Raw genomic sequence first — 23,049 nt, forward strand, 5'->3', positions numbered from 1 at the left:
GTATATTGAGTGAAGATGCGCTGGAAATATATAAGGAAGTTATGGTTACTATAAACATTTTGTTTTTAATGAATTGTGCGGAATTTTCGGTTTTACAACACTTCTAGAACTGATCATTTTCATTTCCTCGTACAAAAAGCCATTTTTCAAAATGATGGAAAACCTCAAATTCCTCAGTTTCAAAATTTGCAAAGCAATCCTTAGCCTTTCCTCTGTCTAACCCAGGGAGAAATGGATCCCCCTTTTTCCCCCATTTAAAAATACAGGCATTTGAAAATGCCAGATTTTTTCGAAAAAAATGCAATCCACCAATGTATTTACTCAGTTATGTAACCAAAACGTGCATTTTTTATGCTCTAGAATTTTGTGGAAGACGTCTCTTAGATAACAAGTAAAACTAAAAAGTTACAATCAAAATATTGATATTTTAGGGTCACCCTAACATTATTATTTGAAATTATCATAACAAATGATACAAATGACGTACAAAAATGGTTTCTTCAGCAAAGTGCCTCAAAATTAAATAAGGAACAACTTTCTAGAACATCGTACAATGCTAAAATTAGAAATATAGAAGTTAAAAATTTTATCTCAAAATGTAGTGGGCCACCCTATTGCAACAAACTTCAAAATAAAGCTTAAATAATAAGCTTTGACTTTGCTGAAGACACTTTGATCCTAAAAATTATCATTATGGTGAAAATATTTTTTTCCTCCTAATTCCACGACGTGGCCCACTGTGCATTGCTAGCTCCAGGCAAATCCTGATCCAACAATACCCTCCCCAATATCAAACTCCGTGGTACTTATGAGGGTGTCGCTAAGTTAGTGGCCTCTCGTTAACTTGTTAACATCAACAATTCTTTCCTCTTCCTAGTTATGGTGAAGATGGGCATGGCCAGAATTACTACTTCATGCGACTGTTTGGCAGTTAGCTCACAGGTCGACAGCTCGGCTCATAGTAAAATCAAGTTAGGGGTCTTCGTAATTATTAAAGTTTTCCAAATTGATTTAAACCATTTCCCGTGCACCATAATTCATGACATTTTGGATTTAAACTACGTTTCTATTCTAGATTTAAGATTTGTAATAAAATCAATACCCCTAAAATTCCAAATGGGGAACTTCAAACAACTTCCTTTGCTTAAATGATTAGAATTTTGTTATCTTTTAGATTAAATTACTGAAACTATAGCTATAACTCCGTTATTAGCTAAATTATAACAATGAACCATTAGGCAGAGTTGTAGAAAAACCTTCTTACCAGAAGTCCACCATACAACATTCCACCATACATTTTGAAATTCAGCCTCTGGAATGAGTTATTGACAAACCACTAAATGATCGAACGCAAACCACTAAACGATCGATAACATCCTTGCTCATAAGCAAACAATGGGATTTGCTATAATAGGAAACAAAATTAAGAATTTTGGATTAACCCTTAAAAGGCCGGGACGACAGTCACATCCTTCAAAGTGCTCGTTCTCAGTAAAGCGTTGAGCAAATTTCATGACCCCGGACTTTTATCAAAAGGGATTAGTAGCGCTTTCTTTTCCGCTCCGCTAGAGCGTCTGTGTTTTTTCCTTATTTTTTGCTATGATGGCCAAATTTCTTCAATAATCTAGTTCCATAAAGATCTGGCATCATAAAATAAAGTAGATACATGAAATATATCAAGTAGAAGTGATTTTGAACGTTTCCAAGTTATCTGATTACTGTAATTACCGATCACAATAAAAAAAACTGTAAAAAAAATCAAATATCACAAAAAAACTGTAGACATATGTGTAATAAATTTTATGTATTGAGGATACTATTTTGAAACATTCCAGTTTATCCAAAATATCCGTGAGTTCAGGTCTTGAATTCTACCATAGAAGGGAAAGGTAATGTGCACATAAGAATACTCAAAGTACATCCTACTCAGTTCAAAGAAATCAAATAACTTATTGGGAATTTTGCTGCGTGCTCTATAATGGCATTCTAGAATGCGCGAAATGTTCTGAAGTTCAGCTCGTAAGACCTACGCTACAATTACCTCGAAAATGTTTTCGGCAGTTATCAAAACCCTTCCCAACAGATCCTTGGATACCTGCCAAGAAACGTTATACCGATCATTCTGCACTTCAGTACACTGCAGGTCATCCAAAGCGTTCTTGAGTTCAGGTCGTCAGATCTACAATCAAGTAGAAGCGCAATGCTTGTTTCAAATCAAGCTCAAGTCATCCTGCCCAGTTCAAAGAAATCAAATGACTTATTGGAAATTTTTCTGCGTGCCCCGTAATGACATTCTAGAATGCGCGAAATGTTCTGAAGTTCGTAAGACCTACGCTACAACGGCCTCGAAAATGTTTTAGGCAGCTATCAAAAACCTTCCCAACTGACCCAACAGACAGTGTCACAATAAGGGAAGAAATCCACTCTCGTAGACCCTAAACTTGAGGTTTAAAATTCATTTTTTTAAGATTTTGGAAATCAGTTAGCTCACAGGTCGACAGCTCGGTGCATAGTAAAATCAAGGGGTGTTCGGAATTTATTAAGTTTTCTAAATTGATTTAAACCAGTTCCCGTGCTCCAAAATTCATGAGATTTTGGATTTAGGCTACGTTTCTATTATAGATTTAGGATATGTAATAAAATCAATACCCCTAAAAACCCAATTGGGGAACTTCAAACAACTTCCTTTGCTTAATCTTTGTCAAACAGGCCATTCAGCAATAGCCATGTAAATCTTTTGCCGGGGGCTGCACCTTACCATTGGTTTCATGGGTTATTATGACGCTACTTCCAGAAATTTTGTCAAGTTTGCTGGGGCAATTAGATAGGAATTTTGCTTATGATGCGTGAACAAAACTTCGACACCCGCTTCCTGTCGTTGTGACGCTATTTTGACAACTGATTAGAAAATGGCAATAACAAAATACTGCCAACATTCCGTACACAGACGCCTACAAAATAAAAGGTGTTCAAGATTCTTAAGTGCACGATTGATAAAAGTACACTTAATTTAAATCGACCAATTTTTGCGCGTTCCAATCTTCATATCTTTATATACCAATCCAATCTTTATATGAATAAAATTGCTGCATTTTGCATAAAATGGAATGTGGTTTGTTTTTTTAAAATTTTGGCACACCAACTTTTTGTAAAATTCAACAAGCATATTGAATTCAAATATCAATGATTTTAAAAGCATTTACATCACAGAAACTTAAAATTATGATCTGGTACACATTCTGTTTCAAAATTTTACATTTAATAATGAATTCGGTTGTGGCTAATTCTTATAATGTGTCTTCCGGCATAAAGTGTCTTCCTGAGCAGGACTTAGAATAATAACTTATTCTGTTATTGATACCTTACTCTGTTATGAACTTGCCTTGTATAAGAGGTAAAATATCAAAGGAGTTATACCAAAAATAATTATGCAAAATACTTCAGGTATAAAATACTGGGTTATTACAATATCAAATGCATAACTAATTATTATTCGTTTAGTATAGCTAAGCATACCAACTTCCAACTTTTGTTATCGAGGTCGTGGTCGGATTTAATTTTAGCACATTAGTGTCGATCCGAAATACGGAACACATTTACGTAAAAATAATTCTAGAGGAAATTAAAAACAGAATTTTCGAACGCTTCCTTGGGATGTCCGAGAAGATTTACAGCGAATTTGTTTATGAGATTAAATATTCTATTAACTTTTCAAAGGAGTTTTTTGTGGAAATTCCGAAATAATTTCTGAAGAAATTCCTGTGGAGTTTGCAAAAAAAATCCTGTAGAACTCCAGTTGATGATGGATAGTTTTGGGCGCAGTTTAACCATCAGTGGTCAGAGTCGATGTTGACGCCACGATATGTCCTGACGTCGAAAATGTCGGAGCAGTGATGGGAAATGTGAAAAACAAATTCATGGGATTGCTGTTACTTATTTGCTAATAACTTTTTTCATAAGTTATTTACAATTCGAATTTTTTGATTAACCCCAAATGCCAAAAGTATCCTAGAACTTTGTCAAACATGTCATTGTTCTAAATATAAAGTGTGAGGCACGAGAACGAAATTGAAAAAATATCACGGAATGTCATGACATTAATGTCATATAACACTAATTCGGCTCTCACGCCGCTGATTCCAGACCTATTAGAAAAAAAAATGGATCCTTTAAGGGCTACTTGTTTGAACATAACTTTTAAGAAAATTCAACATCAAGGATGTTATCGATCATTTAGTAATCTGCGTTCGATCATTTAGTAGTTCGTCAATAATTCATTCCAGAGGCTAAATTTTTAAATGATGATGTATGGAGAAATTCAAGTGCGAAGATTTTTCTACTACTCTGCCTAACAGGTCGATGTTTGAATTCCACTATTAACGGAGTTGAGGAGCCAGTTGCAGGAACTCAAACTAAATGATAGCAAAATTTCAATCATTTAATATAAGTTACTGCTACTAGCGCTACAGCTCCGTTATTAGTGAAATTCAAAGAACGAACTGTTAGAGTTGTAGAAAAACCTTCTTACTAGAATTTCACCTAACAACACATTTTAAAATTTAGCCTCTGGAATGTGCTATTGAGAAACTACTAAATGATCGACAACATCCTTGTTCAACAGTCCAATGATATTTCCCGTCACTGTTTCGGACAAGTGCCATCCAACCTGACCTTTTGGCCAACCTGAGCGTTTGACTCTCGTTAAAAATTCGTGTACAACCTCCGTTATTGGTTTCTTCTGCTTCATACTGCGTTTTTCTTGCAGCATTGGGCAAACCTTTTGGCGTAGGTTCCTGATTTGCAAGCAAAACATTTTATCTTCATTCTATAACAATTCATACTTTCCTTACGATGATGAAAATAAAGTATCTCTGGGATAAAATTGTTGACTAGTGTATTTAGTGTATCTGAGGACAAGACAACCGAATTATAAGACGCGTTTTTTGAACGATTTTGTTATGCGACCTCCAGATTTTCGGTTAGGACGCTGACGCTGGACCATTCTCACCCTCCACACCCATTCGTCGCCCCCGACGACGATACTCCAGTCAACATTTCCAGTTGTTACTCTGCTGGAAATCGTTCGCGTACGGTTCGTTTAACCCTTCCGAACTTAGCATGGAAGAGACATCCCAATTAGATATTTCCAGATCGGCAGACATACGCACCAGAACTTTCTTCCCATGGGTTAACTGGCGAAGAAGCATCTCGCTGTTATTCTTTAAGAAATATTTCATAGCATCATCGGTTTTAAACTAAATAAAAACCGATTTCTTATCGGAAATTGTATACGCAGTTTCCATGTGCGACCGATACCCAGCTAAAGAGTTTACAAAGCGACACATGTATTACGATGATTGATTTTGGTTTGAAACCAAGAGTAGTTGACCTGATCTGAACTTCAGAACAATTTGGAGAACCTAGAACCTAGAACATTTGCATCAATCTAATTTAAACTACATATATTTGATACACAAGGGATCTATGTACTTGTAAGGACATGCTAGGTTGATTTGCGTTATGGAGTTCTTCTGAATCTGAAGATTTTATTTATATTGAATCTGGTAGAGGAAGAGGCCCCAAAATGCCCCTGCCCTGAGGCAAAACGCTTTTTGGGTATTCACTCATATTTACCGTTTTAAGATTATGTAGGTTAGGCGAAAAAAAAGTTAAACATAATAAATAGGAATGTAGGGAAAACCGAAATTTTTCACATTTTGATGAAGCACACACTTAAATCATTTCACAGATTTCGGTGAATTTTGCTTCAATTCACCGAAATCTCAATAGCAGATTTGTTCGGTAATTGTTTCACCGATTTTCTGCGGTATTTTCCTTTGTTCAACTGTCAAAACCACCAAAAAATCTGTAAAATGTTTACCGAACAGTTCTGCTGTTGAGATTTCGATGAAATTTCACAGACATCTGCGATTTATTTTAAGTGTGCATCTATCATTTCGGCGAGGCAAAACGCCCTAGTGGGACTAACCTACAATGTAATACGCGTCTCCAATGTACTACGTGTTTTGAGGCCTCTTCCCTCTATTTAATCAAACGGATGCAATGAAATTCGCATAAAAAGCTTAGTCACAAGATGATTCATTGCACAAATGTATCATGCGTCTCCATATGATGTTATGCTTAAATATGCTGCTAAGTTGGTTTTCAATATCCCTACCTACCGTTCCCCCTGCGAGGCCCATTTTTGCCTGAAAAAGACTCATGGTGGTGTACAGATTAATATAATAATAACTTAGTATTATAACTCATATGAACATGTGATGATGCAAACATGAAGATAACTTCAACGCTGTTGAAGCGGCGAATTTCAGAGATCGAGAACTATAAATGCAGCTCATCTCCATCGCGAATACAAATTTACTATCGACCAGTGGTATAATTTGAGCACATTTATTCACAAAACATTGAAAGAAGAATTCGAAGAAATCATTCATATTTAAATAATATATATCCCTAAAAATCCCCTTCCACCTCAATAAGGTTCTCTTTTCAACGTCTACCCCATTTCCAGCCTCACGAGTATCTCCTGAACAGCCTAAAGCGATCACCCAGCAGCGAAGAGATGGATCTTACCATGAAACGCGTCAAAGTCGAACCAAACATCCTGTCGCCGACCCTGCCGGCCACCACCCTGGTCAAGAAGAACGTCATCAAGCGGGAACACATGGACGACATGGCCGTGGACGATCAGGCCAGCCAGCACAGCGACTCGGCCGACAGCAGCGACTCGGGACGGCTTCAGATGGACATCTCCTCGCAGGACGCCGGCTCCGAGTGCACCACGGACGAGCTGAAACGATCCAACAACAATAATAATAACAACAATCACCACCACCATCATCATCACCAGCACCAGGTGGACCACCACATCGGGCGGGAAACGCCGGACAGCTTAAATTCGCTGGAAGAGCAGCAACACCTGCAGCAGGCGCAAATTCATCTGAGTCAGCAGTTTGGAGCGCTGGCCGATGGCGCGGATCCTGCTACCACACAGCTGTGGCAAGCTCTGGCGCAAAATACAAGTACGAATCTTCTATTAACCGTTTTGAGGCGTGAAAATATTTTTTTTTACTATTATTGTAGATCTTATTGTCAACGGTAATGGTAACGAAGCTACACAGCTTCTCCGAAAGATGATCAACGCTCGAACATTAGGCCTTCAATTTTCACCGTCCATTCAGCTCACACCAGGAGTGTCACTTATCAAGGTAGGTTCGAAACGCATCCATCAAATCCCAATTTTATTTTCAATGCCATTCGTCTATTTAGCAACCCGACTCGCACCGCAACAGTGGCCAGAGTGGTCGCCGGAAACAATCATGTCCCAGTAGAACGCCAGTAGAGGGCAACTCGCCCAACACCACGATGGAAGCACTTAAGCTGACCACCTCGAACAAAGCCAGTGGAGTAACGACGATAGTTACCAATAACAATAGAAGTAGTAGCAGCCCTGTTCACCTTCTGGAAGCTGCCAGTCAACTGAACCGTGCCAACTCATCCAATATCTTGTTCCGAACGAAAACCGACGGCTCCCCACCGGGAGTGCTGCTGCCCGGGGTCATCGAACAGCAGAACAGCGGTGCCGTCAGTCCTCAGTTGCAGGCTGTGAAGAACGCTGCTGCCCAGTTGGCTGCACAGCAGCTGGCGCAGCAATCGCAAGCCCAGCAGCAACAAAGTCAGCAATCATCGCCACAACAGCAGCAACCGCAAGGCCAGAATCAACAGCAGAACAACTCATCGCAGAAGGATATGTCGTGTACGAACTGCGGAACGACGACGACCACCATCTGGCGGAGGAACATCCGCGGCGAGATGGTGTGCAACGCGTGTGGACTGTACTTCAAGCTGCACGGTGTCAACCGACCGCACACCATGCGGCGGGATACGATCCACACGCGGCGACGTCGTCCCAAGGGCGATAAGGCCACCCGGAGGAGTGAGTTATCCGTTGGGAGCATGTGGGAACAGGATGCTTAATTGTGATTTAATTTCAGAATCCATCAAACAGGAAGGAGGAGCGGAGGTCGTCGATAATGGCGTTGTGGAGGGTGCTGCGGACCTGCATGCCCTGCAGAACCACAATCTGCTGATTGCGTTGCGGGATGCGGCCCGTGCAACGCCACCCAACTTCCCAATATCACCTGTAAGTTTCATGTTTCACTTTAGTTTTTTATACCCAGATTATGATACGTTCCACCGAATGTTGACATTCTGTGTAACGGATTCCATACGTATATTCCGCGTTATGCATTTTCTTACATTTAACGTTTCGACAGGCCTTCCAGCACTATCTTCGTGTGACGCAGAACTTCGATCCTAGCGGTGCTACCAGCGGCGGGGTCATCGTCGGTGGCGGTGACCTCGACGGTGGCGATGACAGCGGACCAGAAAACGATATAGACTCGTGCAACCTGCCGCTGAATCTGGTTGCCACCCAGCTCGGTGGTAGTGACAACTCGCAACACTGACTGCGTCGGAAGCCCGTCAAAACCAGCTAGGGCCGGCGCCGACAGGTGACGACGCCTGCGCCAAAGCGCAAGAAGCGTCGTCGTCGTCGTAAGAAGCGGAAGCCGCAAGGATCTCGCTAGTCGCGACAATCGTCGTCGTCGTCGCCGGTGGTCAGGTGGAATTGACGAGTGTTTTGTGACACTGATTTTGGTAAGCTAGGATGATAAGCTAAGAAGAAATAGGAGAGCCAGATGGTTACGAATCTTTTGAATACTATTACTACTACTGCTACTACTATCATAACTATTACTGTAACTTCTTCAAATACTACCAATACAACTACAACTACAGAAAAGTGCTGACCAAGGGCAGCAACTAGCTTTACGCTACTACCCTACTTAAGAAGACTTGAGCAGTTCTAGCAATCTCAATCAATTTTTCGCTGAATAGTAAGATGCATGACAGTTTAGGCAGATGAGGCAGCAAGCACCTCTACGACACAAACAATCACCAACCGGAAGAAAAGCACACAAATCTTTAAAATTCTAAAGTTTAGAAAGGTAGTCTAGGAATGAAAGATAATACTCACAACAGGAAAGGAAGCAAATGTTTCAATCGAATCGGAAAAGTAAATACTCTTAATGCAACTAAAAAAAAGATCTGAGATCGAAAGATATTTTTATTAGAAAGCGAGAACAAACATTATCAGTAAACAGCACACAAGAAGAGAACAAACAAGCAATACAAATCACGCAAACGACTGGAAGAAAAATTGATTAAATTTGACTAATTAGATATTGAACACTCGACGCGTATTACTCAGAATTTTTCACGCAAAAAAACGAGTTCGCTTCTCAGAAGCTAGCCAAGGATTTGTTCCGGACGCCATAGGGTTTCAATTTTTTGTTTGTTTTAAATTTACGTTCGTTGCAAAGAGAAGCTCAGCCTGATATCTGATTTTAATCGAACAATTTTATTACATACAGCAACCGGCAAGCGAAAAAATAAAATGTGATAGTTGAAAGTAGCGAAAGCAACTTTCAAGGACGAATGAACAGTTGAAATTTTTACCGAGGCCACTGGTCCCGCAGATATATGGTTACTTATATAGAAAGACAAATCAAAATTAATTGGTAGAGGTGCGCACGAACAGAAAAAAAGTAACGTAAAACACTGTTAAATACTCATATTGGGAAGTACATAAGGTAAGCTTTTCTTTTAATAACTAGTTTCTAACATCTAACCCCACGGTCACTCGAAAACCCTTCTTCCCTGTGTTTCCGAATCCCAGTTAAACGTGATCCCATTGGCACATGCTTAGCAGCAAAAACTATAACGCGATACTTAATTGACACGCTGGTAGTGATACTAATTTAATAAGTCCCGTTCTTTTGTAAGTATTTTCCGAACTTAAGTTTTAGACTTGTACGAACCAATTCAGCGCTCTCTTACTAGCCGAACCAAAATCCATCCAACTCCCCCAAGACACTTAGTGCTCGATTCGTAATATTAGAATCCCAAAAAAACACATACAATTTGTACAGTATTAGAATGCTGAAATCGCCCGAAACAAAATGAAATGCCTTTTGTCCGTCCTGTCAGCAAATTTCCTGCTCTACCTATCTACTTAACAAGATTTCATTTTAAAATGGAAAAGAGAAAAACTGATGAATCTCACCGATCAAACAATGGAGGAAAAAGGAATGTTCAACAACCAAAAAAAAAAAGAAACAGTCACCATTCGTCATCAGACTCCATCCGGATAGGATGGACCTTTTTTTTCTTATTTCTTTCATCAAAGTGTCTAGTCATTTCAAAACTAAAAGAAATATCGCAATCAGTTTACCGTTTCCCATTCAGCATGTCCATGGTACATTTCAATCCCAGTTCTCAAAATTGAAATCCCTTAATTAGCTTAAGCACTGCCTCTTACAAGTTTTCGGCACAGCATACTAAACAACCCTAAACAAATAACAAATCGGAACCATTTATTGTAACATCGAATGAAGCGTTTGTAATAACTTTTAAGGGGAGAGGTTTTGAACATTTTTGCCTTTTTCGTACACCAAGGTGTAACGAAAAGTCTGTATGTTCACTTCAAAAAATTAATTTTCGATAGGATGCCCGAAAGGGTAATTTTTTGAGGTGATGACTGTCTGTTTTTAAATCTTATTTTGATATTTTTTTATATATCCCTAAGTCGATGGTTTTCTTGGTCCGTTCAATCTACATAAAATTTTGTTTTCTGCATCTCAATATTTTTCCCATTTCGATGTATTCTGATCATATTTCAATCGAGATAAACTTTGAGCAATAAGAAACTCATCAAAAACAAGCAATAGCATTTGTTTTGATGGAATTTTTCATAGCAACGAGCTTTTTTCGATCTAGTACCCATTGGAATATGTCTCCCATTCCTCAATCTCTCATCATCGCGATAGGCCCTTCAATATCAATATAGGCCCAATTAGCAGCTCGAAGTAGATCGAAGTTGTTCCCACCCTGCTCGTTCTTTTTTGTCAACAAACGGGCATGAGAGGCATGGGAATAACTTCGAGCTGCTCGATGGACAGCATTAATATCTATAAACGGGGAAGTTGCTTGAACAACTTTTGAATATTTTTTTACATATCTCAATCGACTCGTAAAATGAGCCCATACTAAAAGGTGAAGAAATTGATAGAAAAAGAAGGATCTAAAAAGGTACAGAGCAACGAACAAATTTATTTGATTGCATACAAATGCAACGTTTACAATGCTAATATCTCCTCTTAGGGAGGGTATTTGTATTACACCTAATCTTTACTGGTCTTTGTTTAGCTCCGGTCCTGGTAACGCTTTCGTCAGGATATTCACTGTTTGGAGATTGAAAGCAACATGTTCTAATTTGACATGTTCTAGTACAACAAATCCAGAAATCGGCCATCTTTGAAAACACGTGCGTTTTCCAGTGATTTTTCAAGAGTACGAGCAGGGAGAACCGTAACACGCATCATGCTGAAGAAATTTGTAGATCATTTGCTTACTTATACTGAACAATCAACTTGAATTTCAGCACTATGCGAATATTATTAAGACAGATTTGGGCTTTTAGATATGGGAGTTGAAAACATGTGGTGAATATGAAATTCACTACGGGATCCATTGAGCAATAAATTACCTTATCTCAACATTTTCAAATGATGTGTGACATGAATGTAATTCGTTCTCACCGAGCAATTCATTACCTTCTCGACAAGACAGATCGAGCTTTTGTTGTTACACTTTATGACCAAGGAATCGTCGATGTTGTACTATAGCTCACGAAGGAAAACTTATCAGACGGCTTCTTGAATAATCGTTGAAGAAGCCAAGTACTCTGCGGCAATGGTCAATAGATCCACCGTGGCTTGTCTCCTGAAACAACTCCGACAATCTGGAGAAAGGCATATCCGATTACAGGCCGTCTCGTTTCGGGATCATTTGCCCATTCAGCATCACTGTATCTGGAAAACGCCGAATATGCCTTCCGTATGTACGTTAGTTTGCCCTGTTTGGTACCCCGGTATCGTATTACGGAAGGCTTCGTGCACTGTGCGATGTGTTGATGATCTCCAATCAGCTCATGAAATGGCATCTGCTTAATCTTCTCAATCGCCATCATTTCAAGAACTCGTCGTCTTCATTAATCGCTGGTTCGCATTGGAGTCGATACCGGGTTGAATTCGCTCATGTTATACTCCTCGTGTAGCTTAATGATGTACCGTTCGTGATCGATCCAAATTGCGCTATGGTTTCTCGCAGCTCCAGAATCGACTTGGTTTGCCCTAAGTACATAATTTTGCAATGATAAAAAAATCTGGAGTTCGGCACACAACTACCGGTTTACATCATAGACCAACTTTTGGTCGTAGGTGAACAAAAAAAAAACTCGTCAACTTCGACTACGCTACGATGATGATTTTTCCATTAGCCATGATGTGACGAACTTTGAACGCTGCAATTGCTTATTGTTTCTGGTCCAGCTTGGTTTTCCAAACCCTTGGTCACATGTGGAATGGGAGTTGGTTGCTGCTATCAATGGAAAAAATCAACTAGCCTTGGTTTGGATCTCCCATAAGCTTACTTTTTTCGAGTGTAACAAGAGCGCGATGCCGTCCAAGCTCTCAAGCTTCCGATCATCTTCCTCGTGGCTGTGAAGTTGCAAATTCTTGAGGCAAAACACTGTACGTAAACGTAACGTTAAAAGCATCATACTTTCCTGGCAATCTGCACTCTTGTTCGCTGAGCCTGATCGTATGTTGTAGAATAAATTGCGAAGTAAGCTGTTCCGAGTCTAGTTGCTTTCCTACGCTCATCGAGAATCACTGCATATCGGCTCCCAAAGACTTGCTTGTCCTGTGGGTTGTACATTCGATAGGCCAATTCGCACGCTTGACCTTCGGAAAATACGACATTGCTCTTGCTCCGAGGACACTTAGATTCGATACCGATGAATTTCTCAAAGGGGGGAATCGGAATACCCTTCGAGGGCGATAGATTGATTAGATAGACCACTGACGACAGTCCTTCTGTCCAAAACCATTTGCCAAACTTGCCCGTCGAACAGGAAACATCCGGTCCAGTTAATGCATTCAGCTAGCCCGCTTTGTTCCGAATTGTGCGGCACTGTTGTCTGTTGTGACGAATGCCGTAAGCCTTGAAGAATGTGACGAAATGCTTATCGACATATTCTCCGCCGTTGTCAGTCCGTAGGTACTTTAATTTTCTACTGATCCGGGCTCGGAATAGATCTTGAACTCCTTGAACGCTTCAAATACATGCTTCTTGGACTTCAGGAAGTAGCCGAAAATCACTCGACTGGCATCATCGATGAAGGTGACGATATATCTGTTTCCATCAAGTGGATGCTTCTCCATCGCTCCACACAAGTCCGAGTCGAGGACCTCTCTCGCCCTCCTCGAGTTGATGAAATTGAGTGGTAACCGACAATGCTTCACGCTGGTTACGTGTGAGTGGCCCAACCGTCGATGCCAAAGCTATAGATTCTATAGTATAGAATTGTTGGCTGGATATTTGTATATTTTTTGATGGTCTATCTTACAAGTAGTCTTAATTGAAATAAAAACTTATTTTTTATTGGTTTAACAAACATTTAATCCGATTTACATAACGTATTCTTAGCTCGTTGAACTAATCTTCGACAACCGTAAATGCGCGAATACATGCCGAGATCGGTTCATTGTATCCAAACACCGTTCGATGGTAGCGTGGTTGTAGTAAAGTATTCCGCAGTGATCTTTTCGGTACACGGAAGCTCATCATGAATAGAAGATCGGAGGCATGCACTCGGTTGGCCAACCTGATTCATCCTTCTCACGTCCAATAACGATGTTTTAGTTTGGAAAATTCACCAAGACCCAAAGCAGCATAGTAGAAAAAAAGAACGGTCAAAGATTGCTACCTTGCGGCACAACAGATCTGTTGGTGGAAGGCGCCAACACACATGCACTCGGTTGACCAACCTGATTCAGTTGGTAGAGGCCTGAATAAGCCATCCTTCTAGTGTCCCATAGCGATAACTTCTCCTGTAGACTTGTGCTTGTCCTAACACGCATCCTTGCAGAAATTCATGCAATAGCTTTTCTGGTTGAAACGACACACGAAAGGAAAGTTCCCTAACAGCTTTGGAACACGGCTAGCTTGACGTTGTCTTCGGCCACCACCCCAGATGCGTTTGCTACATAAATTGACTGTGGCACTCCAGCATCTAGTATCTAATCCATCTTTCTTCTGGTACATTCTGCTTCTTACAAGCCAGAAGTGCCTTCTTCTTCACGCTTCTAAATTTTGTTTGTTCTTGAAACTCGGTTTCTGTGGGTAGTGGCTTCTCGAACATGAATGGTTTGGCTTCTTGATGGTTTGCCACTGTTTGCCAGTGCCCCACTTGGAACCATGCTCGATCGTCGCTTCCTGAATAATCTTCGATTTGACCAAATCAGCCTGCCGTCCCCTTGACTTCCGATGCGTTCATTCCCATAACCATTGGCTCGTATCTGTTCGGCAGCTCCATCATGAGGGTCAATGACATTCACTCGTTGTCGAGTAGAAAACCAATCTCCTCTCATCAAAATTTTGTCCACATACTTTTTAAGGTGATTATACAATTAAGCCATGTGGTGAATTTCTAATTCACCACACGGTTTTCTACTCCTGTTGTAAAAAGTTCAAATCTAGCGTAATAATTTTCGTACAATGCTGAAATTAAAGTCGATTGTTTAGCATAAGTAAGCAAACGATCAAACGAATGTTTCATCCCCATGGGCGTTGTGGTTCTCTCAATTCGTGCTCTTGAAAAATCACTAGAAAAAACACGTGGTTTCCAAGATGGCCGATTTGTGGCTTTGTTGTATAACCACCTTAACGAATGAACAGTCTTCAAGCTCCAATCTGATCAGCTTCCGCAGTAGGTTATTATTTCTGTACTTCACGTCGTTCTGGAATACGGTCCGAAGACTTGTCCAAACTTGTTTGGCTGTTCGGGCGTTCTAGACCAGACTATGATTGTACCTTTCGATACTCAGACAAATCGTCGCTAAGGCACGGTCCTAGAGGTCCTCGCTGATCTTAAGTTGTTCGGAGACTTTTTCAAAGATTTCAATAGGAAGGAATCGTTTTTGAGAAAAATGCTAGAACAAAAGTTATTTGGCATTGCTCAAATTAGTGTAAAAAGGAAAAAAAAAGTTTTTCATTGCAAATCAATAGTTATATGATTGTTTTCAATAGTTTAACTTTAAAGACGGGCCTAATATTGCTTTTTGGTGTTGAAATATTGTAGGGTGCTGTCAATACGATACACCGCGCGGCTGTTGTAATGTTTCCAAAAGCGCATTTGCACAAGATTCCACGCGGCGTTCCACATTCGAAAGGAACAACCGCACCTTAGGAAACGCCGCAATGTTATCTTCCCATAAGAATCGAGTATACGGGCAGCAAAAACCGCGGTGCGTCGTTTCCTGTGGGGAACGCCGCGTGTACTTTTGGGCAAATGCGTTAATAATTCGATGAAGGTTAGAAGGTGCTCTACAGACACCATGGTCGGAAAAGGGTGATGAGACACGCTGTTTAACATTTGGGGGTTTCCCGTATTTTGTAAATTAATAAATAAGATCATCAATTCATATTTCATGAATATATTACTAGAATATATTATTAGATGAAATGTAAAGAGGCTGCACTTATAACAAAGAGATTAAGTGTCAAAATTGGAACAGCGCATTTGCTGTCAAATCGGTTGATCCAATAGAGCACAAGGTCGTCTCTTTGTTTTTAATCCAGGCTCGTTAATGTAATGCTCTTAAACAGGCTATTGACATCCTATTGTTTAGCCCATCGCCAGATCGTAGCCAGGATGTCCTAGGCCATAATTTTTTTTCATACTGCGTTTCAATGATGACAGCGGGCTATGTCTATTGATGATGGCACCGCTCTTGTCACCGGCTCGCTCTTAAACATTGATATGTAAAGTAGGCCTTGAAATTGAAACAACAAAAATCGAAGAGGAATCCTCAACTATCAAGCAACAAATTGTCAGTGCCATTTGTCGACGTTATCATTTTTGGGTAGAATAAAAAGGCTATGATCAAAAGTGATGAATGCGGAAGAACGGTAAAAGAATATCATGGACCACTTTTCAAGGTACGTTTTGGGATATTTAAAGTTTGTCAGTAAGAAAAACATACCTTCAGAAAAAAGCTACTTTGATAATATTGAAAATTTGGCAGCCACGTGGTGGATTGAGGTGCTGAATGCTTGGATAGCACGTGCTTTTTGTACTGCGGATAAATTTTACACATCTATGAGAGCCTTTGAAAAACGATAACAAAAGTTGTGATTCATGCTACAAGCCACAAAATACTTTGCTGATTCAGGCCCTTGAATTCAAATACATTCAGAGTGTTACTGATTTCAGTAATTGTGGATTTTATTTATTAATTTTATTAATTGTTGATCCATGATAACTGAGTCCAACCGTTTTGCGTTTCTCGTACATCGAGGTGTAGCAAAAGGACTGTATGTTCACTTCAAAAAGAATATTTGATCTATGCTTGGAACCTTATAGTGTTCTATACCAATCGACTCGACGAGCTGAGGTGATGCAGGTCTGGGGATGTGCGCAAAAAACCCACTCGCATTCGCATACAACTAAGTATTTCGCTAATTTATTGGCATTAATTGTTCAAAAACTATTTCATCATTACCGCAAACGTTTTTATCGATGTTACAACATATTCTACTACACCCGATTCTTTTTTTACACGGGGGATGCGTTCCGTGTAAAAAAAGTTTTCATTTCAAAATTTGAAAATCCGCATAAAAAAAAGTTTTATGGTTTCTCGACGAATCATGCAAAATGGAGCAACTTTGCAAAAATTTTGTATGGGATTTTTTTTTACAAGGCCGTGTAAAAAAAAAAATCCGTGTAAAAACAGAATCGGGTGTATTACACAACGAATCTATTTCTTTTCTTTTCCCCTTGCCTAATATTTGTCCAACTCTTCTCCTACTACTTCAGACTAAGATAAGCACAGCAGCAGCTAAAATGCATTGTATACCAGTTGTTTACCAGTTTAGTTGTAGATCAGATGAAATACCAATTTCCTTTCTGTCTGTTTTTATTTTCCTAGCATAATATCAGTAATTAAGTTCCTCACCGTTCTTCCCGAACCCCGCTAACCCTAATCAATTGATACTTTTAAGCATGTTCCCCCAATATTCCTGTACTCCACCAACTGAGCTGAGTATTTGTATTATAGAAAAGAGTTAGTTTCACACTCGACGGACCCAAAAAAATCATATTGCAACTGCAATGTACGCGTGTATGGCTCTTCCCGCTCCCATTTTTGATTCCTAACCTAGGTTAAGTAAGTTAAGTGAAAGCCGTCGAACAAACGTATGCCGGCGTAGGGTCACGATGTACTCCCGAAATGTTTCAATTGATTCAAAGTATCCGGAACATCTGAATCTAGTTCGTAGTGTTCTACGTGTAAAAAGTCGTAGCAGCAGAAATTCCATCAGTTTTAATTTGCAAGATGGAAGAAAAATCTCTACACGGTTAAGTTTTAAAATCCCCGCTAATTAAATTTTAACAAACTTTTGGTGCGCAATTTTCTTGATATTCGGAATTAAATTTACGTTAAAAACGTCCAAAAATCAAAATGAAACTCAAAAACAACAGAAACGGATGGATTGCAAAGCAAGTTTATTCCCCCGTCGTCGCAGATGCAACTCTTCGGGAACTCTTTGGAAGCAATTTGAACGAAAGGCAGTGGATTAAAAAAAAACAAGCGATCTCTACTAATCAAATTTATCGATTTTAAAATGGGTATATGTATTAGATATTGGAAATCCCATAGCACACACACCTACACGCAAATCAAAGCAACAATGAAAACAAAATAAGATAATTCGAAACAATGCAGTATTTTTGTGAGCTTATAGCAAAGAGAGGAAAAAACGAAGGAAACAAATCCCCCACACGGAATGTTAGTCAATTCACCACATTTTATTACCAATTACATTTAACGACACTTTTCTTTGTCTGTATGGACAGAGTGAGAGAGGTATATGTTTTGTTCTCGTCAATCCCATGAAGAGCAGATTGAAACACCGTTATACAAAAACTCTACATACACATAAACGAGAACAAAAAACCTAATCGTAAGTTTTAGCTAATAGTTTAAGTGCGCAACTAACGACCTTACTTATAGCAAGCTCATTTCGTTAGCAAAAATGAAAAACGTGATTTTTATTGTTTAGGAACCTAACTATACATTTATACGATTAGATTCTATAGTTTTTTTTTCGCATATACATAAACCCAAACTTCTGCACGCATCTCTGTATTTATTTCATTTTTGGTTTCTAACCTAACAAAAATAGGAGGAAACTCACACTCATTTGCGCACGCACACATACATCCAATGTACTCTTCACTAGGAGTGGAACTACCTAACACCCTTGAAATCTCGTGTAGCTACTTAATCGTTAAGGCTTTACCACCTACCATTTTGAATTAGGCTTACTTAGGAAGGAAGAATCACCATGTGTCTCCCTTAACAAGAGAACGAACGGCGGCATTAACTCACTCACACACACTAACGAGCACTACTATACTTAACACACGAAACATGTACACTAGTTTTTAGGAACACAAAAACGCATTTGATCGGACCCTTTATCTCCTTTTATTTGTATGCTCTCACAATCATCTCGACACTAATTTATTGCATCCCTTTCCCCCCCTTATTTGGAAATGTATGTTTCTTCACCCCGCGCCCCTCCTCTAAGTTGTAGTGAAACAAGCACTTAAAAAAGAATGTGAAATGTTATACCAGTACTTTACGACAGGGTTTTTAAATCTAAATAAATCGCAAACTTAGGCTTAGCTATTTTAGGAATATGTATATGGTTGTTTTTAAAATATTTGCTAGAGGAAGCGATCGTTCTCTTTTAATATATAAATTGATATTTTCAATTGCGCGAGATTCGACAAGCTCTTGATCCTAGTGCGACTTTTGTAAGATTTATCCACGCGATAATTGGCGTTTCCTTTGTATTACCAAATAAGATTTCTACATCCTTCCCCCAGATGCGTCCCAATGTCCCCATTTAGCCTAGATTTTAAATGAGAACGAATAACTTTTTTACACTGAAACTTATTTAAACAAAGAACTAAGGACAATGCAGCTTTGTTAGTTTGTAGGCATTTCTGTTGTGGTGAAGAAAATTCACCACCCATCTCTCACCAATTGTAATTTGTGTATAGGAATTCGCTACCCTTTCTCTATCCATCTCCTTTGCCACAATTCCTCTAAATTAATTGAGAAATGCGTTTTAATGCGCGACCAAGAAATAAGAAGAGAGCTTTACACTCAAACTAAAATGAAAAGAAGAATCGTTATTGAAAGAAGCAAATATGACAATTTACTATCATACTCATACCGTTTTATTGTGTGTGTAGAATTTGAATTGTTCTACAAAAATGAATTAGTTATTGGTGAAATCCATGAAGCAAAAACAAAAAAATGCGAACAAAGAAACCCACGGTCATTCACAATGATCGTGTGACGATGAGATACCCACACCACGCTACACACAAATTCGATTATTATTATTATTATTATTGTAACAAGATAAAACAATACCCTATTATGATTATTTTATTAATTTTTTTATTAAGGAACCGTATTTTTTTCAAAATATAAACATGTTTTTAATTGAAATACTCCAAATATCGCTTACTTGTGTTTATTTTGTTTTGTTATCACTGTTTCCCTGATTTATATTTATGTATGTTTTGTATTGATCCTGTATTACCACTCAGTCTATTTGCTCCTAATGCCAATTCAATCAAAGTTAATTGCCTATTCCCGGGGATTAAACCACCCGACTTTGACGTTAATTTACAATGTTATGGAAACTCATATGTGAATATGTACGTTATGTGGAAGATATTGATTTGAAAAATGTATTGGAGGTAACCACTTTCCCTTCGATGGGACTCGAACCCATGACCCTACAGTACGCTAGACTGGTGCTGGACTTCCGTCGGCAAGCCGCTAGGTTGCGAAGGCCGACGGAGGTCCTTCGTAGCTTAGTTGGTTAAAGCACCAGTCTAGCGTACTGTAGGGTCATGGGTTCGAGTCCCATCGAAAGGAAAGTGGTTACCTCCAATACATTTTTCAAATCAATATCTTCCACATAACGTACATATTCACATATGAGTTTCCATAACATTGTAAATTAACGTCCAAGTCGGGTGGTTTAATCCCCGGGAATAGGCAATTAACTTTGATTTAACTGAACCTGAGTTGCGTGCTCTTGCCTACGCAATGCGGTCGGGTCTGAGCTTGACGACCGACTGGCAAATGCTTACACAACCTCACTTGATCAGTACCGTTGCTGATGAAGAATGTGTATAGCCGCCAGACATTCTAAATACTCACGCTCCTCTAATGTGGACGTGTACAATACACATGTGGAAGTATTGGCTTGAGAAATGGATTGCGAGTGATTTGACTATGCGTCCAATTTGGGAATCTCCAGCTCGTTCAGTAGCCGCTAGGTTGCGAAGGCCGACGGAGGTCCTTCGTAGCTTAGTTGGTTAAAGCACCAGTCTAGCGTACTGTAGGGTCATGGGTTCGAGTCCCATCGAAGGGAAAGTGGTTACCTCCAATACATTTTTCAAATCAATATCTTCCACCTAATGCCAATGTTTATTCTTTTGTGTCGATCCGCATCATTGCCTATTTGTCGAATGACAGGAGAACCAGCGCCATACGCCCGTAAAATTGGATAGACACCTTTACGGGGTGTGTCACGGAGTAAGATATAAGATCTACCATGATCGCGTTACTAACTCGAGGTGAATTGTGACTTTCCCTGATATCCTACGCAACATGCCCTGGTGTAGCGTTACTCAAGTTTATTTAATTTAATAATGTTTATTTTTGTTAATACATAATTTTTTAAAGAAAAATATTAGTGTCCTATCGATAACCATGGTAATGAGGACCAGGACCCCTTTGTAGCCTGTTTCAGATTGATAACACGTTCCACGTTCGTTTTTCTCGTTCTTGTATAGACAATGCGTTAAGACGTATGGAGACGCGAGGTACATCATCGGTTAGCTCAAAGGTATCGAAAGTGAGCGAAAAAACTTTATTACACCGCATACCTACCCTTTTTATCGTTTTTGAAAAACAACTTCTCTTTAAGAATCACGAACCCATTAATTGTTGACGTTCGCTGATTCAACACTGTACTAACTTTAGTGCTTTTTAACGGTAACTTAGTTGAGTGGAATGTTCCCTTTTAAAACCATCAATGCACGTGCACAGCATATCAATCCCATGTTGTTTTCTCGCATACTAATTTAGATTACAGACGATGAAGTTCCAATTTGCATTTTCCATACAAAACTTTCTAAAATATAAAAAAATAGAACATTCTGCGATCTTGTTGAAATTTTTCAAAGTGGGTCCTTATTTAATAAGTTAACGTTATAGGATTTAGATCAATGAAAAAATAATCAAATTTTGGTGGGACTGTTTCAGTATGGGACAAGGTTCTTCTTCTTCAATGGCTCTACATTCCCACTGGAACTTGGCCTGCTTTTCGAATTAGAATTCTATAAGCATTTCCTCAGTTATTAATTGAAAGCTTTCGTATCTTGTGTGACAAGTACAATGGAGAATGTTGCCAACCAGACCTAAGTCCTAGACTGGACCGTGAATCGAACTCGCCATCTTCGGATTGGCAATCATACGCCTTTGCTCACTATTGGAGACCCCAAGGTTAGGTTTGTATTTTTTTTACATTTATTTCCGAACAAATTATCATTTTTTATAACATTATGTGGAAGTATGATGAAAACCAATGCTATTCACGAAATTTGCTCAAAAGTGAGAGCCTCCTTCAAGAAATTACTTCAATTTTTAATTAATTTTTGGTCAGCGAGCAAGTGCAAGTCCTTGTCCAACCTTGTGTAAGTAATTGCACTGTTCCTATGGGTGTAACATCTTGAGAAAACTTGTTAAATAGGCAATAGAAAAAGGGATATGTTTTTCTGGTACAAAGTAAAAAACAATTCTAATCGGCTCCATGGTTAGGAAATAACTATTTTATTTCGTTCTCCGATCGTACATTCAACACAGTAAATTTTATTACATATTTGATACTCTCTGATTATCGATAGAGAAATAAATCTGGTCTCTTGGGTTTGACCGGAAGGGAGTCTGTTCAAGTAGCCACAGCAACAATGGAAAAATCGTCTAAGACGAATTAAGTACTGTCCATTTAATTCCACCAGTTAATTTTCGTTATCTTTGCAGATACGTATTTCGACCACAACTGTGTGGTCGTCTTCAGTGTCTTGTACTTGACTCGACTTGAAGAAAACAATCGCAACTTACACTATTTATACTACGCTAGGTACCTAATCTAATCTTATTTGCCTACTTTATTTACCTATACAGTAAATTACTTTATTGTTTAGGTAGAAACTTGAAGAGCCAAGAGCTGCCATTTCCCTGATCCTTATTCAACAGCGCTGTTTGTACCTGTCGGTGGATTTCCAAACTCTCAGCTACATCGAGTTTCCATGAGAGACTCTTGGTCGAAATACGTATCTGCAAAGATAACGAAAATTAACTGTTGGAATTAAATGGACAGTACTTAATTCGTCTTAGACGGTTTAATACATTCCACTAAACGAGCTTAATATATTTTTCTGAATGGAAAAATGTTTTATTTCATAAAACAGAATCTCTAAAATACCCACTACTGCCGTCCCGGCACGCCTTTAGCGGGTCACATTTTAATGACTTTTCGGGTCTGTCAATAAAAAGTCTCTTTTTTCAAGCCCAAGTTACCGAATTCATCTTTTCTCGTAAAAAATCACTTTTTACCCATCTTACACCTTAAGAAGGGTATAAAGATCACTTGAAAAATCGACTTGTTATCCGAGGCTTGTTTTCACAACATTGCCAAAATAATTTCAAGTAGGGATCCTATAATGAGAGAAATGCGAAAGCGGCC

General features: G+C 39.1%; 1 protein-coding gene across 4 annotated transcripts in view; it reads left to right on the forward strand.

Annotated features, from left to right (window-relative positions):
• Positions 1-19,742, forward strand: part of LOC134213570 (putative uncharacterized protein DDB_G0288537) — an 816,291-nt gene extending 796,549 nt beyond the window's left edge. For all 4 annotated transcript variants that reach the window (XM_062692739.1, XM_062692740.1, XM_062692741.1 and 1 more), the window contains 5 exons: positions 6,533-7,043; positions 7,105-7,229; positions 7,291-7,957; positions 8,016-8,164; positions 8,298-19,742. In XM_062692739.1, the coding sequence (XP_062548723.1) occupies positions 6,533-7,043; positions 7,105-7,229; positions 7,291-7,957; positions 8,016-8,164; positions 8,298-8,489 (1,644 nt within the window). In that variant the 3' untranslated portion in view covers positions 8,490-19,742. The remainder of the gene's footprint in view (positions 1-6,532; positions 7,044-7,104; positions 7,230-7,290; positions 7,958-8,015; positions 8,165-8,297) is intronic.
• Positions 19,743-23,049: the final 3,307 nt, after the last annotated feature.

The sequence above is a fragment of the Armigeres subalbatus genome, chromosome 2 (assembly GCF_024139115.2).
Source record: "Armigeres subalbatus isolate Guangzhou_Male chromosome 2, GZ_Asu_2, whole genome shotgun sequence".
Taxonomy (NCBI): domain Eukaryota; kingdom Metazoa; phylum Arthropoda; class Insecta; order Diptera; family Culicidae; genus Armigeres; species Armigeres subalbatus.